General features: G+C 51.2%; 1 protein-coding gene and 2 long non-coding RNA genes across 17 annotated transcripts in view; 1 reads left to right on the top strand and 2 right to left on the bottom strand.

Annotated features, from left to right (window-relative positions):
- Positions 1 to 22,349, top strand: part of DHX32 (DEAH-box helicase 32 (putative)) — a 54,041-nt gene that overhangs the window by 23,285 nt on the left and 8,407 nt on the right. For 14 of the 15 annotated variants that reach the window (XR_014827153.1, XR_014827152.1, XR_014827156.1 and 11 more), the window contains 5 exons: positions 3,716 to 3,909; positions 9,990 to 10,362; positions 14,950 to 15,195; positions 16,959 to 17,058; positions 17,147 to 17,305. Coding sequence is in view for 10 of the 15 variants with exons in the window: in XM_001926580.7 (XP_001926615.3) it covers positions 3,716 to 3,909; positions 9,990 to 10,362; positions 14,950 to 15,195; positions 16,959 to 17,058; positions 17,147 to 17,305 (1,072 nt within the window). In the remaining 5 variants the exon portion in view is untranslated. Of the gene's footprint in view, positions 1 to 3,715; positions 3,910 to 9,989; positions 10,363 to 14,949; positions 16,076 to 16,343; positions 17,059 to 17,146; positions 17,306 to 22,349 lie in introns of all 15 variants that reach the window. The other variant, XM_084995877.1, reaches the window with a different exon arrangement.
- LOC146397130 (uncharacterized) lies at positions 7,436 to 11,698 on the bottom strand. The gene is made up of 2 exons (XR_014827171.1): positions 11,483 to 11,698; positions 7,436 to 7,885 (listed from the first exon to the last, which is right to left on the bottom strand). It is a non-coding gene; the product is annotated as an uncharacterized LOC146397130 (long non-coding RNA).
- LOC146397129 (uncharacterized) lies at positions 15,249 to 20,376 on the bottom strand. Its single transcript, XR_014827167.1, has 3 exons — positions 17,359 to 20,376; positions 15,445 to 15,526; positions 15,249 to 15,358 (listed from the first exon to the last, which is right to left on the bottom strand). It is a non-coding gene; the product is annotated as an uncharacterized LOC146397129 (long non-coding RNA).

Below are 22,349 nucleotides of genomic sequence, written 5' to 3'. Positions count from 1 at the left end.
GCAGTTCTAGCTCTGGAAATAGTGCCACCGTCACCCTAGCGCCGTCCTGCACGCTGCTGTTAGGCTCGAAAGAGCGGTAAGAAATGGTGGCTCTGAGAACCTCTTGGCTCCCATCACCACCTTTGTATAAAGATGCTCGGAAGCACCTGTGGCCTGGCAGACATTGAACTCGATGAGACATTGGAGGACTTGGGTCAGTTCTGGCTGTGCTGGTTACTGGCAGGATGACTGGGGCAGGTACCCCCTCCAAGGCTGTCCTGTGTGGCAGATGAGGCCGTGGCCCCCAAGCCGTCCAGAGATGCCTTAGCCCGAATTCCGGGGCTTCTGTTTGGATCTCTAGCTCTGGCCCCTCCCTTAGCTCCTGGCCTGTTTGCCGTTGATCCCAGGATGGCTCCACCTGGATGTCCTCCCGTCGGGATGACCTTCACCCTGACCCTGACCGCCTCCCTAACTCCCCCGAGGGTCCCCTCCCTCCCCCAAACTCTTCACCCCCTCCCAGAAGCTCTTTATGCTACTGTTTAGCTTCATTCATTCTTTGATTTGGTTTTACGTTAAGTTTCCACTTGTTGTCAATGATGCCGTTACCCAGTATTTTAAGTTAGAAATCTTAGACTGTTTGTTTCTTCTTGTGCATAGTCTGCTACTGGTCATTCCTGTTACTTGTCCCCCAGGCTCTGTCCTGAGCCCAAGCCTTTCTCTCCCTTGTTTTTGATCATTCTGATGTCTTCATCCCTCCATCCATCCAAATATTTATTATCCCTATCATGTGTCAGGTCTTCTATTAAGTATTGGGGGAATTAGGAACCACGCATGTCCAGCTTAAGGTTCTTTGAGTCTAGAACAGAGACGAAGATTCAAACAGTTTTAATACGATTTTTTTCACAAAAGTGGCGTTTGTGGTCTCAGATTGAGACCTAGATAGCCGACGGTGACGTGGAGGGAATCAAGTGAAAAAGTAAGGATTTGACAAGGATGAAAAAATTATCTGCTAGGGAGCGAGAGAGAAAATCTCTCCTGTGAAGCCCCGTTAGATGTGATTGGGAACAATTCAAGGTAGAGTTCAGGGGAATCATAGAATTTCAAAATATTTCTGGAAAGTATAAGAAATTAATTTGTTCATGTAACAAATGTGTATTGAGTGACCTTTCTGGGATTATTTGGTGACAAGCCTCTTGACCTCTTCTCCCGGGGCTCATGAACCACTTTGCAGGAGGTGTGGGTCATGCCGGGGTCAGGGGTGGGGGTGGGGGTTACACTGCGGGGTCTCCTGCCCTTGGGGGCAGGGCGCATCCCGGCTGAGCTTGCAGAGAAGACGACAGGGAGCTCAGCCTGGAAGGCAGGTCTCCTCCACTCAGCCTGCGGTACAGGAAACAGACGCTTCAAGAAATTGTGGTTTACAAACAGCACACTAGCGGCACACCCGGTCAAACTCTGGTGGTCACTGGGTACCTTGTCATTCCCTGTGGTGGGCCTTGATTCCACAGCTCCGGGGCCCCGTGTGTTAAATGCTCACCTTTCACAGGACAAAGTGGGCCTTGAGTAATAACTACTGATTCGTTTCCAAACTGTTGACAAGGCTGACACCTGTCTTAAAATAGAGGAACTGCAGTTACACTTTTAATACTGGGAATTTTCAGTCTATAGCAGGTGTTCATTTTGGAGTTAACTCATTCCTGGTAAGCTGTGCTTTTTTTTTTTCAGGTTATAGTACGTATTATAAGCTAAGAATTCCTGGAGTTCCCATCGTGGCTCAGTGGTTAACGAATCTGACTTAGGTTGCGGGTTCAATCCCTGGCCTCGCTCAGTGGGTTAAGGATCTGGTGTTACCATGAGCTGTGGTGTAGGTCACAGATGTGGCTCAGATCCTGTGTTGCTGTGGCTGTGGTGTAGGCCGGCAGTTACAGCTCCGATTCAACCCCTAGCCTGGGAACTTCCATATGCCGCAGGTACAGCCCTAAAAAGACAAAAAAAAAAAAAAAAGCTAAGAATTCCATGATGGGTCTAGTAAGTAGCAAATCTCAAGATAATTGAAAATTTTAAAACTTTAAAATACCTTAGAGCTACTTCAGTACACTCAGAATGATCTCTTTTTAAAATACATGTAACAGGGAGTTTCCGTTGTGGTGCAGTGGTTAATGAATCTGACTAGGAACCTTGAGGTTGCAGGTTCGATCCCTGGATCCTCAGTGGGTTAAGGATCCCGCGTTGCTGTGGCTGTAGTGTAGGCCGGTGGCTACAGCTCTGATTAGACCCCTAGCCTGGGAACCTCCATATGCCACGAGAGCGGCCCTAGAAAACACAAAAAAGTAAAATAAAATAAAATACATGTAACAAAGCATAACTTAATGGCAGTGCCTTAGGATTGCAGCATACAAATGAATTATGTACCTTTCTACTATAATAATTCTTACACATATGAACTTGATAAAATCACTTTATCCATAATACATTTTCAATAGAAGGATTTTAAAAATAAATGACCTAAGAGCAGTCTTGGAATTAACTCTTCAAATCTGGATGAATTGGTTGACCATCTCTCTGGGCTTATTTTCATTGTATTTAGATGATAAATGACAGTGTATTTAAGCTTTTATTGCCAGGGAAATGTTAAGTAGGCTTATCTGGTTATTTCGTTGTGATCGTTTAGATTTAACTGTAAATGTTTTAATTTTGAATCACTGTCTTTAATCTAAATGCTATTGAATATTTACATTGCTTAAAACATAATGGTTTTAAGCCAGAAGCCACATCTTTGATGGTGCTTTCTTGTAACCAGAAGGAAAATAATAATAAATACATTAATCTTTTCAGAATAGCTGGGGTTTAAAGAAAATTTTTTTCTTTGTCTTTTATTTATATCTGCCTTTTTTTCATCTGGGAGTCCAACTTTCACAGTCTTTGCTAACTCCTGGTTTTTTTTTTTTAATTTTAATTAAAGTATAGTTGGAGTTCCGTTATGGCGCAGTGGAAACGAATCCGACTTGGAACCATGAGGTTGCGGGTTCGATCCCTGGCCTCGCTCAGTGGGTTAAGAATCTGGTTTTGCCTGTGAGCTGTGGTGTAGGTTGCAGACACAGCTTGGATCTGGCATTGCTGTGGCTGTGGTGTAGGCCTGCGGCTACAGTTCCAATTAGACCCCTAGCCTGGGAACCTCCATGTGCTGCGGGTGCAGCCCTAAAAAGACAAAAAGACAAAAAAAAAAAAAAAAAAAACAAATAAAGTATAGTTGATATACAATGTTCTGTCATATTCTTTTTTTGTTTGTTTTGTTTTTGTTTTTTAGGGCAGCACTTGAGGCACATGGAGGTTCCCAGGCTAGGGGTGGAATCGGAGCTGCAGCTGCCGGCCTACACCACAGCCACAGCAATGCAGGATCTGAACTGCGTCTGTGACCTACACCACAGCTCACGGCAACGCTGGGTCCTTAACCCACTGAGCGAGGCCAGGGATCAAACCCACGTTCTCATGGATACTAGTTGGATCTGTTTCCACTGTGCCACATCGGGAACTCCCTCTTCTGTCAGATGTTTAACTTTATTTACTAGTAATAACATAATTTGCTTCGTTTCACTAAGATATAATACAGATATAATACAGTCTACTGTGGCTTCATTGGCGCAAGAAAAAGATCAGGAATGCGGTGAACCCCTGGGGTGGTGGTGGTGGTGGTGTTTTCCCAGCGGGGCTGATCCTGTCTCCTTTGTCCCCGTTCAAGGTTCCTCAGTGGTGTGCCGAGTACTGCCTTTCCATCCACTACCAGCACGGGGGCGTGGTGTGCACACAGGTCCATAAGCAGACCGCGGTCCAGCTCGCCCTCCGAGTGGCGGACGAAATGGATGTTAACATTGGCCATGAAGTCGGCTACGTGATTCCCTTTGAGAACTGCTGCACCAGTGAAACGATCCTGAGGTTGGTCTGGGGATTGCATCTGCCTCGGCCCTGCCTGGTGACTCCTGGCTTGTCTTCTGCCATCCTTTGCTTTAAGCATCTGTGACGTGCAGCAGTGACGGGTCTCTCTGTCCCCGGCCTGACGTGCACTGTTGTTTTCCCACCTGGGCACCCCCAGGGTTCCTGGTCTAAACGCTTTCCATATCTCCCCATTAATCCTCCGGAAAAAAGTCACAGCCTGTTAGGTTGGCCCCAGAGCTTCAAGCTGTGCTTCTGGAGCTCCTCACGACGGGTCCATGTGAGTTGTCAGCGTGCCAGCTGCGTGGACCCTCAGGCTCTCCGTCTGCCACGTGCCTTCCCTCTGCTGGGAGTGTCTGTGCCTCTTCCAGGCTTGGCCACGCCCTCTCATCATGCAGGATCCGGGGCGAGGTCACCGGATCCAGGATTCCTCCCCTGACCCGCCCATGGTGTAAACTGGAGAACAGGGCCAGGCTCGAAAACTTGGGGTCAGCCTTCATCGTGGCAGAGTGTCGGTCGCTGCTTTTCCAAGTCCTCTCTCCAGGTTCCTAGAGGTTCCCAGGAGCCGTCTCCGGCTACCATGGGTTGTGAGAAAAAGACACCCTTTTGTCTATTTCTAGCTTCATTGTGAGATTTCCCATTGTGTAAAACAGTGGGCTTAACAGAAGGAGAAAGAAAGGAAAAAACAGGGAAAAAATCACTGCCCTGGGCCAGTTTCTCAAGCAGTTTTCTCTCCTAGCCTTCATGGAAGGTGGGAGTCTTAGGGCACCTCCAGGAAATGGTCCGAGCTGCCCATCCCAGGGGCTTCAGCCACCCACCCAAGGTCTGGGGAGACAGTCTCTTGGCAGCAGTGTGTCTGCACCGCGGGGCACCCCAGCCTGCTGGGGCCTCCGTGGGGACGCCCTGCCCTGGTGTTGCAGGGTGCGGTTGCATTGGGTAGCGCAGTATCTCGGGGATGGTTTTTGCGTCCTCGAATCCCCAGCGTCTGACATGCTTGTCCCATCAGAGGACGTTCAGCACATGTGCCAACAGAAGGGAAGGCAGGTGCCAGGTCCAGCCAGCCGCTGCCAGCTCTGGGCAGCTCCTCTCCCATTCGGAACGCCCGTAGGACTCATTCGATGTGTGTGTACTAAGCTGCTTTCCCTCAAATGTTTATCTTCACAAAAAGAAAGCATCAGTCTTTGGGGCTGGTGTGAAGCCATAGGGAATCTCTTGATCAGCAGAAGTGCGACTGGAGCTTCTTGAAGATGTGTAACCTTCTGCTGTTACAGCCGTGGTGTCCCTGAGTCATTGTATTGATCTGTTTTTATAAATTATTTATTATGCAGCTGGTCCATGAGCGACACAAAGAAAAACACTCTCCACTTTGTGGGACGCACAAACTAATCGAAGAGCTGAGGGACAGGGCGGCTCTTCATCCTTTCAGTTTTGACGTGGCCTCTCGCGTGGGCACCGCTTTAATTACAGGATGGCTCTGACTAGGTTCTAAAGCTAATTATGTATTTTCATATCTTGAGTGCCATCTAAACTTTAGAAACCTTTTGAAAAGGACTCTTGGATATAGTCAGTTTTTTTTTTTTTTTTTTTTTTTGTCTTTTGTCTTTTTTGTTGTTGTTGTTGTTGTTATTGTTGCTATTTCTTGGGCCGCTCCCGCGGCATATGGAGGTTCCCAGGCTAGGGGTTGAATCGGAGCTGTAGCCACCGGCCTGCGCCAGAGCCACAGCAACGCAGGATCTGAGCCGCGTCTGCAACCTACACCACAGCTCACGGCAACGCTGGATCGTTAACCCACTGAGCAAGGGCAGGGATGGAACCCGCAACCTCATGGTTCCTAGTCGGATTCGTTAACCACTGCGCCACGATGGGAACTCCGATATAGTCAGTTTTTAAAGGAAATCTTACAATGGTTTTTTCTTATTAATATGATCAAGTGTGCAGATACAGAACATTTTTTAGGAGTTCCCATTGTGATTCAGTGGACTAGCATCCATGAGGACGCAGGTTTGATCCCTGGCCCCGTTCAGTGGGTCCAGGATCCTCTGTTGCCGTGAGCTGAGCTGTGATGTCGTTTGCAGATGTGGCTTGGATCTGGCATTGCCCTGGTGTGGTGTAGGCCGGTGGCTACAACTCCAATTTGACCCCTGGTCTGGGAACCTCTGTAAGCCACCAGTGCGGCCCTAGAAAGACAGAATTTTTTAGAAAGTTATAGAGATAAATAATTGTGGAGAAATCCAGTGATGTCAGAGGAGGTCAGAGACACAGCTCAGCTCTCAAACGCCTGTTCCGTACGGGGCTCGGCTTCCATGTGACGGCCTTGAGGTGGAAACCCCGCGGGCTTTCGGTCCTGACAGCCAAAGGGAGGCCTGCAGTTTTACAGAGATTCGTTCAGCTCTTCTGTGCACATAACTTTCCTTTCTTAATAGAGAAAGTAGCCTCGCGGTCAGGGGGAGGCTGGGCCATGAGGGCTTGGGAGGCCGAGGGAGCGAGCCGCCCGCTGCAGGTGCTCTTTCCCTTCCGCTTCCGCTCCACCGGCTGCCGGGCCCTCTCCTCGTCCTGTCACTTCACTTTGTAGTCACTGAGGATGCTGGGACGCCTGTCACCCGGCCACCCCCACCCAGTGCCGCGTCCGCAGATACTCGGATGGCTGCTCACGGGGTTTGAACCCCAGCAAAGGCCCACACGGGTGAAAAGCCCTGTATGATGCAAGGACGTTGTTTTCCTCCGGGTGCTCTGTGCTCCCAAGAGGAGGTGGCAGGGCTGTAAGGGGAGTGTCTCTGCCACCCACCCCCTGTAGCCTTGCAGGAGCCCCCAGCCTCCATGTGCCCGCCTCCCCGTTTGTGAAACGGGCTGTTGCGAGGATGCGGTGAGCTGTTGCGTGTGGCTGTGCCTGGAAGCCCTGTCACACGTGAGTAGTGGTGACAAAGGTACGGTCCAGCCACCCATTTCTCTGGAGACCCAGGTTGGCTGTGATTTTTGGTAAGCTCAGATTGCAAAGCTGTTTTAAATATGAGGAGCTAAGGGTAGCTCTTGATTATGGAAGGCAGTGTGGTGGGTTTCATGTTGTCTTTTCCATTTTCTTTGTAACTAGCATCTACTCTATGGGGCACATAGTAGACACTCAGTAAATAGCATCTTTTGCCACTAGCATTTTTCTGGATGCATAGGACAACTTAGTTCCTCTTTAAGCTTTTTTTTCTGGCCTTTTTCAAAACAGTGGACACCTGAATATTGTGTACCTATTCTTTCCAAACTAGATATCACAGTGTCTTGTCGAAGTGACACATAAATTTCAACAAATTGGACCCTCTAGAGCAAAGATTTTTTTAAAAATTACTCAAGTGTTTATTTAAGGTCAAATTCAATACATATAATTTTAAAACATATTAATACAACTTTCCTGAGAGTTCGCTGGTGGCGCAGTGGCTCAAGGATCCAGTGTTGTCACTTCTGTGGCACAGGTTCAGTCCCTGGTCCTGGAACTTCCTCATGCCTTGGGCTCAGCCCAAAAAAATAAACAAATAGAAAATAAAAAAGTAAAACTTTCCTGTATTTTATTGTGTTCTTAAGGAATACAAAATGGAATTTAAAAGAAGAATTTAAATACAAATAAGAATTTAAAATAGAAATTACATTTCCAAACTATAGCCTCTTTTTTTTTTTTTTTTTTTTACATAGTTATTAGGAGCAGCATTTTTTAAAGCACTGTACATGAATCTTATTAATGGAAAGGCAAGAAATAGACTCTCTGTCTGAGGTAGAAAACTGAAGGTTTGTGCAGTCAGTTTTAGGACCGGTCCTTGGTGTTGGGTTTACCATCTGGAAGGCCAGGCCTTGTCTGCTGAGCCTCATGGAGTTTTAAGTGAGTCACATCTTCTCTCCTTTTCATTAAGCCTGGATGTGTTTACATAATATTCAGACCCCTCCACCTGGCAGAGAGGGAGTCTTTCATCCTGTCGGGTCAGTGCTTTGATGAGTTTTGCTGAGGAAGGAATAAAGATTTCATTTCTAGCATGAAGGAAAGAGCAGAGATGAAAAAACTTGTTTTCAGACAAGAGCCAGTCGTAACTGGTATCATTATGTCATACGAGTTAACCTCGGCGAAAGAGGACCAGAAACTAGACTGTGGATGCATTTCTGTTTGTTTGCATTTTGCACCATACAGAATACTGTAGTATTGAGCATATTTTCTGTCTCAGGTTTGAGGAAAGGAGTAATCAGCAGTTTATCACCACTGATTTGGTAAGACTCAGAGTGAGACAAACACAGGGGGAAGGCAGAGGGCAAGGGTTCTGATCCCTTAAAGGGGCACAGAGAACATGACTCTGTCGCCAGTCCCTGGCAGCCAGGGGGGCGATCTTTGTAATGTGACGGTGCGGCGAAATGCAGTAGATATTCAGACTTCCGCCTTGCCTCTCTCTGGCTCTGTGATCGTCAGCAGGACCTTATAAATACTGAGAGAGTAATGTCTCCCTTGAAGATTTATTCCACAGGTTAAATGAGAACTGTTTATTGCACCAGCACAGCTTAATAAATGTTTTCTCCTTCCTTTTCTTTATTCCTTGGGAAGGGTTGATTGAGGACTGTATCAGGGTCCCCAAGACCACCCCCAGGTTTGATGATTTGCTAGGAGGACTCATAGGATTCAGCATGTAGTTAACCCACAGCTCAGAGTGACTGCAGGGAAAGGACACAAGCCCCCATCAGCAGAGGCCCCATGGGGCGCAGGGCGAGGTCCAGAGGGATCCAGAGCCCTGCCACTGGGCTCTCCTAGGACGCGCTTAGTCCTCCGGCAGCGCACCGTGACAGCGAGTGTGAAATGCTGTCCTGCCAGGGAAGTCACTAGGGACTCTGTGCCCCGGGCTGGTCACACCAGGCCCTCTGCCTGTGTGTTCCAAACTTCCAGATCCACAGAAGGAAAGCAGGTTAGACGCATTGTGAGACCATGGTATAGACAGCAAACCTCAGTCCTGGGGACAGTGAGAACCCTCCCAGATCAAAGTTCCCACGTGCCAGCCAAGGGCCAGCCTTGCAAACAGGGCTGTTTTATTTTATTTTATTTTATTTTATTTACTTATTTACTTTTTTTTAGGGCTGCACTAGCAGCATATGCAAGTTCCTGGGCTAGGGGTCGAATCAGAGCCGCAGCTTGCGGCAGTGCTGCATCCTTAACCCACTGAGCAAGGCCAGGGATCTAACTTGCATCTTCATGGACATTTTGTCAGGTTCTTAACCCACCGAGCCACAATAGGAACTCCCAAGCAGACTTTTTAAGAGTAGCAGTTTCAGACCTGCCATAGACAGGAACAAGTAAGTACCTAGAATGGGCAGAAAACTTGCAGGATTGGTTTCCTCAAGGAATAATACGGGTAAATGTGTAAGTAGTGTCGGAAAGAGGATGTTTGCATGGTGGCGGGTGACTAACAGGTGCTTATTTTTACTATTGCTTTTCATTAAAGACATCCCAAGAAGTGCTGGAGAATGCCATTGATACCACCAATGACCCTTTCCTCCTCCAGGAAAGCGAGCCAGTTTGCGTGCTGCCCTCAAATAAGTGGTTACTTTTTAGATGCTTTTTTGTGGTTATGATTTGGGTGCTATTTCAAGCTGGTTGATGCTGACACCTTGGTGACATCATTTGCCACCAACAGAGTCCTCCCAGTGGACTCAGCGGGCCATGAGCCTGAGCCAGGACAGTCCCTCTTGTGTCCTGTCCTTGAAGGTGTGTGACTCGAAATAGTCCCCTGCCAAGAATGTTTTGCTAAATTTCGGTTTTGTTTAAAAAGGTCAGGGCAGATGTTAAATGTGGCTCCTGTTAATGTCTGTGATAAACATTCAAGGCAGAGGTCCGTAACCTAGGGTTCAGCAATGGACTTTAGAGGGTCTGTGAACATAGGCAAACTGTGTTTGAAATGTGTTTATGGGTATTTTTCTATTTCGAAGGTCTGTAGGGTTTATCAGCTTAAAGGACTCTTGGCCCCCATAAAGATTTGAGTGCCTGATGTAGACAGTGGACATGTTCATGTTAGGAGGTTTTGGTCCGATTTTCATGGGCGTATTCTAACTTCGCTGTTTCTTCTTTGTAGGTATTGTACTGATGACATGTTGCAAAGAGAAATGATGTCCAATCCTTTCTTGGGTAGCTATGGGGTCATCATCTTAGACGATGTTCAGGAAAGAAGCATCGCCACGGATGTGTTGCTGGGACTGCTTAAAGACGTGTTACTGGCGAGACCAGAACTGAAGCTCATAATTAACTCCTCGCCTCACCTGATCAGCACACTCAGTTCTTACTATGGCAACGTGCCTCTCATAGAAGTGGCCAGTAAGCGCCCTGTGGAGGTGGTGTACCTGAGCGGGGCTCAGAAGGAGGCTTTGGAGGCTGTTTTACGCCTTATCTTCGAAATTCACCACTCGGGTGAGGAAGGGGACATTGTAGTCTTTCTGGCCTGTGAACAAGTAAGTCAGTAATACTCTGACCTAAGAGGATGATAAGGGTACTTACTGGAAACCTTTGAACCTTGCTGGGAGGCTTTAACAGCTAACCTCCAGGGTTCAGTTTGCTAAGGAACTGTTTAAATACTTGATTCCGTCCCACCTCATTTCTGTACACACTAGAAGAGGCCTCGATTTCGAGTACGTAGAGCCTGTGCTAAGAGGGGAGCAAGGACATGGTGCTGAAAGCACAGGCTCCTCTGGAGCACAGGATGGGCGGCCTCCGAGGAGTCTCTGGGGGTGACCCCCAGAGCGGACCGCCTTCCCCCAGACGCAGGCCCGATCCTGGGCTGCCCCGAAGGTTTGCTGTGTGTTGTCTTGGGTAGAAGATCACACCAATTCCTTGCACCCTCGGGCTGCCTCCCTCGTGGCAGGAGCACGTGTGGAGCCGCAGAGCAGAGCCTCAGGGCTCGGCATGGAGTCAGGAAGCCGAAAAGTGCCCGCAGCGTTCCTACAGTGGGCAGTGGAGGACTAGGCCAGAAGGCCACAGAGATCCCTCCACTGGGCCTCCTTTCCTTAAAAAGATGAGTGAGAGAAATCTTAACTTGGACACTTGAAAATGTCTTTTCAGGAGTTCCCGTCGTGGCGCAGTGGGTAACGAATCCGACTAGGAACCATGAGGTTGCGGGTTCAATCCCTGGCCTTGCTCAGTAGGTTAAGGATCCGATGTTGCCGTGAGCTGTGGTGTGGGTCGCAGACGGGGCTCCAATCTGGCGTTGCTGTGGCTGTGGTGTAGGCTGGTGGCTACAGCTCCGATTCGACCCCTAGCCTGGGAACTTCCATATGCCGCTGGAGTGGCCCTGGAAAAGGCAAAAAGACAAAAAAAGAAAAAGTCTTTTCAGAACAGCTGTTGGAATGTACACCCAAGCGACCGTGATTGCTCTTACAGCGGCAGGGGCCGTTTGAAGTTGTGTCTTTTAATGGGTTACCCTGGCCCTGCTTCCCTCTTCCCTGCTCTGCTGGCCAAACCTAAAAGTCCCCAGGCTCTCAAGAGTGAAACCTGTCTTCCTAGAGACGAATTTCCTGGCCCTTTTCCCTTCCCCATCATCTCAGAGTGAAAGCACCGGCACCACGACCCACTTACGTGGGAAATCCAGTGATTAAGGGAAACCGTTTGGCAGTGGCCGAGCCGCCAGCTGAACCAGGCCCCGTGGCTCAGCTGTGTATCGGAGCCTTTCCTCCGGTCTTCACACGCTTCCAGCAGCACCTTCAGAAGTATGTCTTCTGCTTTATATTCGAAGCATGAAGGATTCTTTAGCTTCGGGAACTTTAGACGATGTAGTCACAACTTCAGTTTTATCTGTTTCCATAAAGAAAGCAATTTAGAATCTCAGACGATGACTACGGCATGTTTATCCATTTTTCATGTATGGATTATACGCCGTTTCCTGAATAGTAAATCTTCTGCCTATTACAGTGATTTATTCTGTGATCCTTCGCTAATGCCGCACGATTCAGCATATGCAGGAAGGTCCTGAGGGAAGTAGGAAAGCGATTAAGGAGACAGGAGGGGGACGGAGGGAGACAGTTAGGGGGCCTCAGAGTGAGCGGGTGAGGCCTGAGGAAGGGAGGGAGGCAGAACCCGACGTCTAGAGCATTGGAAGCTGGCGTTCCCGGCCTGTGTCATTACGACGGATGGGACCGGTTGTCATCTTTCAAGTCAGTAAGCAAAAATCCCAGAGTGGGGTTTTGAAAAATAAAGCTCCTAGCAGATTTGAGGGTAGCAGGTGATCTACTTGAAGATTCTCACAAGTTTCACACACGCGGTAGTTACGGGCGTCGTGACTTGTGAATGTCAGACTTACCCAGGACACTCGCGACAACGGTCAGATTCAGGGCTTAGCGAGCTCTGGAGGTCAGACCAGAAAGACCCTGCCTGTTAAGAAACCGTCAGCCTGGCGGAGTCTTGAGGTCACCACCGTGATGGTGCATGGAAAGCGAGGGGCGGGTTCTGTCGTGCTGAGCCCCTGAGAGGGACTCGTGGTTTGGCTGGTGCTGCCGCCGTGGCCCGGGTCCAGCCCGGGGCTCCCCGAGGGCTGGGCGGCAGGGCTGCTGGCTAGAGCCCGCCTTGGCTGGAGCCGGTTTTTACCCTGGCAACTCAGCCCCCAGATCCCTGGGTGTCATCGGGTGTCCTCTTCCCCACCTACCACCACCTGCCAGCCAAACACAGCTCAGCGTCCTGGGGGGCGTTTTTCTTTTCGACGTCTTCTGTCGGGGCTGGCATGGAGACCCTCCGGTGACCTTGGAATTTGTCTTTTGGAGAATGTGGTCTTGCTCTGGCGTCACTGACGCCAGTCGTCAGTCGCTTCTCCCCGTGCTGTTTGAAGCTCTCTTGATTTCTTTATGAAATCTGAAAATCTGCCTTAGTAATTTAATGTCACATGAGGACAAACCCAGGCAGTCGAACAGAAATGTGCTAATTGTCATTTTTGCCCCAAGACATCATTTTATATGTGCAGAAATACCTTCAAACATCTCGGTTTGGTGAGCACTGGGGGCCCCGTGTTTGCTCACTTAATGCCTCGCATCAGCCACATGCTCCCCCGGGCCCTGTACTGAGTGGAGCCCTGGAGCCCTGCAGGCTTGCAGTGTATTGTTCCTGATGACTTAGCCACTTTTAAAAAATTATCATTTCTTTTCCTTTTTGGCCACAGCAGGTAGCAGCTTGATGTGGGCTTTCAATTCCAGACCAGGGATTGAACTTGGGCCACAGCAGTGAAGGCACTGAATCCGAACCACTAGAAAACCTGGGAACGCCACGTAGCCACCTTTTAACCTAGACAAAAAGAAATAAATTAAGTAGAAAACAAATGAGAGTTGATGGTACAGTCCAGCCAGACTGTCAGGCAGCTGCAAGCCATCACCAGGAAAGTGCTCGTAGGTTGAAGACTGTCCTGGGACGTGTTCCGTCCAGTGGTGGCCCTTTCGTTCTGGAGGAGCTACAGACCCTCCTCCAGTTCGGGTTGCTGTGTGTCCTTAGCTTTGCGGGTCATTGTAGGAGAGGCCCACGTACGTGAGTGCCCCGTACACCTTGCACAAGAAGGAAAAGAGGAAACAGTTTGAGGCTCAAGATAAACATCATTGGCACTTTTTACAGTTCTCAAGATTATGGCATCAGAGCGTCTATCGGCCGAGCTTGAGTCCAAACTCTATGGCAGTGTCCGTTGCGATTTCGCTCCTCTTTTTCCCTTTTAAAGATTTTAAAAGCCCCCCCCCCATTTGGAACAAAATTCAACATGAGAACCCCCCCACAACTAAAAAGTTTTAGCAACTGGAAGCAGATAAAAAATAAGTGGCCCAAATTCTAAGAGAATAAGGATGATTTCAGTGCAACTTAAAGGTTTGTTTTGGCTTTGGCTTTTTTTTTTTTTTTTAGGCCCGCACCCACAGCACATGAAGGTTCCCAGGCTAGGGGTCTAATTGGAGCTGCAGCTGCTGACCTACACCACAGCCACAGAAATGCCAGATCCCCAACCCACTGAGCAAGGCCAGGGATCGAACCCTCGACCTCATGGTTCCTAGTCGGATTTGTTTCCCCTGCACCGCAACGGGAACTCCTTGAACGTTTGTTTTGATTGACAGTTTGTGAGCCGGCTTCTGGCTTCGAGCCTCCTCCCCCAGCTGCAGGGTGGCTGTTGAGGGTGGAATAGCATGGGTGGAAGTGCCACCGGGAGGACCATGTCCCTCCAAGGCTCGGCGCAGGGAGACGCAGCTCAAGGACTCATTCTCCTCCCGGGAAATTTCTAAGCTTTGCTCACATAAAATGATGATGTGATTAGAGTGATTTTTTTAAAAATGAAGGAAATAGTTTTTATTTGATTATTCCAATTGGCAGGTTTTCATTGGTTACAATCCATCGTCCTGCTCTTTGCTTGGTTAGAAAATCAGCCCCAAGCAAACCAGTTCCATGCAGAAGAGGCAGGTGCGAGCAGGAGAACGTACCTGGGTAACTGCTCTGTGGGCCAGCAGGCGGCCCCTGCCCTCCATGCTGGGGGCCCCTCGGCAGTTCCGGGGCAACTTTCAAATAGCGCACCCCAGGTCTCGCTACTTTTCTAGGCAGATCTGTCCACCTACAAAGCCCTTGAGTTAGTTCAATCCCATTCTTCGGGTACTTTTATTGGAAATTGTTCTGTAATTCTTAGTTCTGCCACCCTCAGAGCACAACGAGTTATCATCACTGATGTGAGAATAACCTTTGTGCACCTGTCGTGGCTAATGGGTGTGAGAAATTGCATCAAGCTAGGGCAATAGCAGGATACATGCACAAAAGCAAAAACAGTACATTTCACAAGAGGAAGACCATTTTGGACTAAATGCAATGAAATTGTTTATAAGTTATATGTAACTTCCCCAAAGACATGTTCTCACACTGTGAGATACTCTTTTTGTACTCAGAGATACTCGTAGGCAACAACATAAGCATTTCTTTCCCTCTCTGCGTTACGCAGCTTTTGCCTGTGGGTTTTATGTAATTTGGACATTTCTTTCTAAAGTAGTGAAGTGTTTTGTAATGTACTCTATTCTCATGGATGATGTTGTCTTTCACTTTAGGATATTGAAAAGGCTTATGAAATTGTCTGTCAGGAAGGCGCTAACTTAAACCCAGATCTTGGAGAGCTGGTGGTGGTTCCTTTGTATCCAAAAGAGAAATGTGCGTTGTTCAAGCCAAATGATGAAGCAGAAAAAAGATGCCAAGTTTATCAGAGACGAGTGGTGTTAACTGCAAGCTCTGGAGAGTCTTTGATCTGGAGCAACACAGTCAGATTTGTCATTGATGTGGGCGTGGAGAGAAGAAAGGTAATTATTATGGAGTAGGTTAAAGGGGCTGCTGGTAACTGCCGGGCTCCTACCTAGTGACCAGCAAGGAGGGATGCGTCGCACTTGGGGGTTCTCTGGACCGTGCGCGAGGACTGTTGCATCTTGACCCCCTGTGGCTGCCTTTCATTAGCGGGTCGGTGACCTGGAAAGGGATGGCTTGAGATACCAGAGGAAAAGGTTTGAAGGAGAGACAAATAGTAAAGCAAATTCTCTGACTCCTGAACTCACCTTTTCCTCTGTACATCTCCCACTTGGGTGTTTTCGGTAGGCCCTGCGTCAAAGTAGGTAGTGCCTTCCCCCAGCTGCTTCACTAGGAATTAGTTTCAGGAACACTGACTTTAGTTTTAGCTGAGTTTGGCTTTATAGTTGCCAGGATAAAATTCCATCCTAACTTTTTCAAATACACGTTTATTTTTATCACTATCTTTAAATTAAAAATTAGGAAGAATGGAAATAGGCTATCTCAAACTTTCAAAGACAGTGGTATGTCAGAAATCATAGCGTTTAAACTGAAACGAGCCTGCCCAGGGTTGATCCTCTTACTCTTCTGAGGTGTGCATAGCTTTTATCCCTCCAGGAAGCTGTTTCTCCTGAATGGCCTTGATCCCGTGAGAAGAGCAGCTCCAACCAGGAGGAAGCTTCCCTTGGAACCAGTGTGGGTTGATCTTACTGAATCAGTCCACCATTCAGAGAACCCAGGGCTGTTACTTACCTTTAAACACATGTAAGAGGAGTTCCCGTCATGGCTCAGCGGTTCACGAATCTGACGAGCATCCATGAGGATGCAGGTTCAATCCATGGCCTTGCTCAGCAGATTAAGGATCTGGCGTTGCCCTGAGCTGTGGTGTAGGTCGCAGACGCGGCTTGGATCTGGCGTTGCTGTGGCTGTGGTGTAGGCCGGCAGCTGTAGCTCCCTTTCGACCCCTAGCCTGGGAACCTCCATGTGCCACAGGTGCACCCTAAAAAAAATGAAACATGCATAAGAAGTCCCTGTTCGTGCCAGCTGCAATTTTTGGTTTTGTGTGTGTGTGTGTGTGTGTGTGTGTGTGTGTGTCTTTTTGCCATTTCTTGGGCTGCTCCTGCGGCACATGGAGGTTCCCAGGCCAGGGGTGCAATCAGAGCTGTAGCCGCCGGCCTACACCAGAGCCACAACAACGCGGGATCCGAGCCGCGTCTTCGACCTACACCACAGCTCACGGCAACACCGGATCCTTAACCCACTGAGCAAGGCCAGGGATCGAACCCGCAACCTCATGGTTCCTAGTCGGATTCGTTAACCACTGCGCCACGACGGGAACTCCCCAGCTGCAGTTTTTGTCTCAACTCATAGGACTGGGAAAGCCCAGCACATGTTACAAAGGTGAGACCCCCACGATCACGGCCGACTTGAATGGAGCCCTTGAGGAGACACCGCCTGTCAGATGGCCATCCTTCTCCCAACGTGGCACATGAGTGTCTGTCACCATCCAGCAGCGCGGCACTGAGGAGCGGCATTGGTCGTTCAGCGGATGGTGCAGAGCTCCCATATGTATCAAAGCCACAGGGAGAGCCTTTACCCATTTATCAGAGCCCTTGCAGCTTCCTGCAAGGCAGGTGAAGCTGTGAGGAATGACAAAAAGGAAATGCGTCTGGAGCAGAGCATTTCATGGAGTCAGGTGCTGCCAACAGTAGTCACTTTGGGGCCAGCGAGCCCGCTGCGCCCTGAGCGACTGACGCTAAAGATGCCGTCTTTCCATTCGAAGGTGTACAGCCCCCGAATACGGGCAGACTCGCTCGTCCTGCAGCCCATCAGCCAGAGCCAGGCGGAGATGCGCAAGCAGGTCCTCGGCTCCTCGTCCTCAGGTAGCTCCACGGACCGCGAGCCCAGCGCGGGCGTCCTTGCCGCCGGCGACACTGGAGCATTAACTCCGCTCTCCTTGGTTTCTTCTAGGGAAGCTTTTCTGTCTGTACTCTGAAGAGTTCGCCTCCAAAGACATGCGGCCCCTGAAGCCCGCAGAGATGCAGCACGCCAACCTCACCAGCATGGTGCTGTTCATGAAGCGAGTAGACATCGCGGGCCTCGGCCACTGTGACTTCATGAACAGACCAGGTAGCCGCGTGCTCGCGGGTCCGCAGGTGCCTGGCTGAGCCCCTCCTCCTTACCTCTTGCCTGTCCCTGTCCTAAGAGCCGGTGGCACTTGGCAGTGCGGGCAGCGTGGGGACTTGGCTTGTCCTGAAGCATTTTCCCGTTGGAGGGAGTCACTCTCTGAAGTAGTTTCGAAGTAAAACAAAATGCCTCTAGGAGATAACCTGTTCTGATGCTGGGAAGTTGTCTGCCACTGAATGCAGAGCACAGGGAGGCCAGCGGGAGGGAGAGTGGAGGCCGCAGGTGCGAGGCCCGAGTGAGCAGAGGGCCTGGCAGTGGTAGCGTGGCTGGGTGGGAACATCTGCAGGCAGGCGGCCCTTCCCGGTGAGTCGCCCCATCACCCAGGACGAACCCACTCGGCGTTCACGCCTCAGTCACGAGGGCAGAATTTTACGTGAAGGGGGGACAGTTTTGAGGCTTAGGATGGAGGCTTTATAGTTGCGGTCCGAGCATCTGTCCTCGGGGGTCTCCCCTTTGACTCAGAGCCCGAGAAGAGCCCTCCTTCGAGGCAGAGGCGCTGGCCTTCTCCCCGTAGGATCTGCCCTCGCTGGGACCTCGGCTGCTCGGGAGGGGTCGGCCCGGAGCGAGCAGAAGGCCAAGCACGGTGAAGGGCAGGCGGCTGCAGCCGCGGCTCCCTCCCCGCGCCCACGGGCAGCCCTGCTAACTCCTGGGACTGCTGCTTTGTCCCCTGACCTGCCGCTCGGCGTCGCTGAAACGGAGTGGCTCTGGGAGTCGCCGTGGAAAGGCTGCTGACTGAAAGCGCTGACTGCTCTTGGGGTGATAGTTTAGTTTCTCCTTGTGATGAGAAGAACCTCCTTTTTTCCACCCTTGAGACCCATGAAGTTGTCGGTTTCGGGGGCGATTGGCAATGTATTCATCGTGGTGCTTTAGCGTCATCGTGACGTTTTCAAACTCGTGCCGGCGGGGCAGCCACAGCCCAAGTCCTCGCCAGCAGAGCGTGGACGTCACATGCAAACGGGGTGGCTTCCTCGGGTTCGCGGTGCTTTGCCTCGGTTCCTGTGTTTTTCAGTCGCTTTGTCCCGTGTGCCGTCAGGATTTATAAGCAGTTAAGAAACGGAGGTTCTGTGAGAGTTACTCTTTCTCAGCTATTTCTTCAAATGACCTGTAGGATGTGGAGGCGCTGGGTGAAAGGAGGGCCCTGCGAAGCCTCGCCGGGAAACAGGAGGGCCGGACGGGGGGAGCCTGTGGAGCCGGTTCAGCATCACCAGGTTGCCGGCGGCCGCCGAGGCGCAGCGTCAGGACCTGGTCCGGGGTCCCCCCGGCTCGTGCTCCGCAGCAGCGCCGAGTCCTTGGCCAGAACCCCGGAACTCTCCCGGCGCACACTTTGGAAAGTCAGCTCCTTTGGGGAAGCCTTTGGAACCTTCACTTTCAACAGACTCCCCTAAAGGAGCAGCGGGATCTGTAGAGACAGGGACCCGGGAGCTCCTCGTGGCGCCTAAGCTAGATGTCCGTCCTCCGCGGCCATGCCCTCCCCCTGGAGCTGGCTGCTCTTGCAGGACGGGGTTGCAGACCGCGGTTCTAGAGCAGAAGCTCAGGCCCGAGGAGCAGAGCGGCCTCGAGGTTCCCTTGGCCTTCAGGTTCCTGGGAAATGCGGCACATCAGCCGGCGAGCGGCCAGGGGGGCCCGGGCTTGCCGCCCGACTCTGGGGATGGCAGCCACCTGGCCTGGCTGGCACCCGTCTCCCCACCCGAGGAAAGGGTCCCTAGGCCTGGCCCTTCCGAACCAGCTGGACTCCTGAACGTGTTGGTGATAAATATAGCTTGGGGTGGTGGCTCCGAGGAAAGAAGTGGCCACAGAATGTGATGTAAGCCTGTGAAATGTACGTGGCAAACTTAGATTGAAGGCACTTTTCTTTTGTAGCAGTGGTTGGAGTGCTAAGGACGAGGCAGGTTAGAAAGGGGACGGGCTGGGGGCGCGGGTGACAGGCCCCGACAGGCTGGGAGACACTGGTGACAGTATTGCGTTAGCCGTGAACCCTTAGCTCCCAAGTAGCGAAGCCACTTGCTCTTGGCTTTTGCCCTGGTCCCTGAGGAGAAGGGAACCTAAAACGTGCATGTCTGTCACCTGTACCCGTTTGTCCTGTCTCACCAGTGACCCCAGGGCTTCAGATGGCTCGGCCTCTGCCATAGGCTGGTTGCAGTCACCACTCCAGAGACCATCCCCCGGAGAAACTGGTTTCATTTCTGAAAATTGCTCATCTCTTTTGCTTTCTTGCCTTTTTTTTTTTTTTTTTTTTTTTTCTTCCTGTCTTTTCAGAGCCGCACCTGCAGCGTATGGAAGTTCCCAGGCTAGGGGTCGAATCGGAGCCACAGCTGCCAGCCTACACCACAGCCACAGCAATGCAGAATCTGAGCTGTGTCTGCAACCTACACCACAGCTCACGGCAACAGTGGATCCTTAACCCACTGAGCGAGGCCAGGGACCAAACCCACATCCTCATGGATACTAGTTGAGTTTGTTATCACTAAACCACAATGGGAACTCCTGAAAATTGCTCATCTCTTAAGCCCAAGAATCACCACCTGTCGATTGCCTGGGCATCTTCTTGTCATGACAGCAGTTACTTGGTGGATGGAGAGAGAAGAAAAGCAGGCGTTGTAGCGTCGCAGACTTTAAAAGCAGACGGCCACCCTCAGCGGCGCAGAGGGATCTGTGTCTCAGGGGACCCCTGAGCTGCTCACTCCACGGGGCTTAGAGCTGGTGACGGCCGACGAAGAGGAGGGGAGAGGTTGCTTTGTCTCCTGACAATACCCACAGAAGGGTTTTCTGCTGCGCTTGGGGGAAATATAACTGTGGACCAACCCTGACTCATCGTTTTGGGAGGAAAAACAAGATGATGCTGCACTTGGCGCCACTTGTCAATGAAATTCGCGTAGGCAGCAGACCTGCCAGCCTTCCCAGGGCTCCAGCCCGTGTGAAACGGATTTGGTGCAGCCAGGCTATTCACTGAATTTCATTGGTGTGAGTCCCTTTTTTAAAAAACTCGGTTCTTTTTCTTCCCTGGGGCTGAGGACAGACCTCCTGTTGATGCAGACAGGAAGCTCAGGACCACTTCAGGCAGCCTAGACCGCTTCCCCTGGGCGGGCAGGGAGCCCAGACAGACCTTGGTGACAGGGCAGGCTGAGCACAGGGCCCGCCAGGCCTCATCCCTGCAGCTGGACTCGGAGCTCGTTTTGGCGGCAGCCAGACGACAGCAGTGATCTGTGAGACGTGGACCTAAACGCGGACGTGCCACACACGGCGTCCTGCCCACGACAGACACCACAAAGGCGGGGGCAGACGCAAGGGCCCAGTGGCCAGGGCTGCGCAGAGGGGAGAGGAGTCCGCAGCGGCCTGGTCGGGGCGACGGGCCGAGCTCGCACAGGACTCCTGGTTCAGCGAGGCAGAACCTTCTGCAGTTTTCTTTTCCCCACCAGCAGCCTCTTTGGTGAGCACTCCAGAGACGGGCGTGTTCTTAAACCACTGCTCACTTGGGATCCTGCTTGGAGTTTTCCAAAGCATCTAAAAACGTTAGCGTCTGTGCCAGGAGGAGAACACTCCGGGCCTCAGAAGCGCGGCCATCCCCCCCACCGGCCGCGGGGAGGCGCCGCTGGCCGCCCCAGACCCCCGAGAGCTTAGCCAGCATCCTAACAGGGCATCGCAGGGCGCCGGCTGGACTTCGCAGGTATTGAAGGTCACACAGGCATCCATCAAAGGCCACACAGAGCTTATTGTTATATTCGGACAGCGGGGAAGGAGTGAGAAAAAGAGGCACAGATGTACTAAAACCACTCACGAGCTAGTGCGTGAGGCTCTTGGGAGCAAGAGAGTAGGTGAGTTTTCAGAAAGAAAAGAAAATCTGGGCGAGATTTTAAAAGGCACAGCGTGGAAGCACTTTTGGCCCTGATATCTGTTCGGCCCTCATGGCCTGTGACCATGAAGGTAAATTCAGTGCTCCGTGCAGGCCCCTCGGAACAGGGACCTGCATGCGGCAAATACCGAGCTGTCACCAGCTCTGGGCCTCCCGCCCGGGCTCTGACGCAGAAGGCCCGTCGGCCCTGAGCTGGGGAAGATCCTTCCAAGGGCGGTTCTCCTGGCGTGAAAGGCAGGTACTGACTCACAGGCCCGGGGAAGCAGCCCCGGTTCCCACGGAGAGGCCGTGGAGGACTAGGGCCGAGCGGGGCCTGGAGCCGAAGAAGGAGCCCAGCGGCAGCTGTGCAGACAGCACGCTGGTTAGAACCGGCTGCGCAGAAAGGCCTGGGTTCAGGTCTTCATTTTGCGGCGGGGGAAGCAGGCTGCTCAGCCCTGGGCTCTGGCAAGGCCCTACCTTGTCCTCATCCATGACGTGACGGGGGTGGGGGGGCCTCCCTCGCGCGTCCCAGGCTCTGGGGGGTTCCGACGAGACCCCTTAGCAGCCGTGCGCTGGGGACTGCGCAGGAGGAGGTGGGCTCATGCTGGGTCTTAGGAGCAAGTCCCTGTGAAACTAAGTGAAACAGGAGCCTTTCCTTTCTCTCCTTTTCATTGTCAAAGTCTTTTTTTTTTTTTTTTTTTTTTTGTCTTTTGTCTTTTTAGGGCCACACCCACAGCATATGGAGGTTCCCAGGCCAGGGGTCAAATTGGAGCTACAGCTGCCGGCCTACACTGCAGCCACAGCAACAAGGAATCCGAGCCGCGTCTGTGACCTACACCACAGCTCACGGCAACTCTGGATCCTTAACCCACTGATCGAACCTGAAACCTCACAGTTCCTAGTCGGGTTCATTTCCGCTGCGGCCCAACAGGAGCTCCTCAAGGTCAGACTCTGAGTACGCGTCCCTGAAAGTCCCAAGCCTTCGTACTGCACCGTCAGACCAGCGCCACCTCCATCCTTCAGTTTCTCTGGGCTCCTCACTGCCCGGAGCCCAAGTCCCAGTCCTAAAACCCATCAGGACCAGAAGCCTCATTGTCGGCCTTCTCCGCGTCTGTCTGCATGTGTGTTCGGGTAACTCACATGTGCTCACGGCCATGG

Source organism: Sus scrofa, chromosome 14 (genome assembly GCF_054392235.1).
Source record: "Sus scrofa isolate SSC_HxYL_T2T_F1_AM1 chromosome 14, Sscrofa_HxYL_maternal_Yorkshire_Landrace_v2.0, whole genome shotgun sequence".
In the NCBI taxonomy this organism is placed as follows: domain Eukaryota; kingdom Metazoa; phylum Chordata; class Mammalia; order Artiodactyla; family Suidae; genus Sus; species Sus scrofa.
Note: the sequence above shows the minus strand (reverse complement) of the source record. Positions and strands in the feature narration are given on the sequence as shown.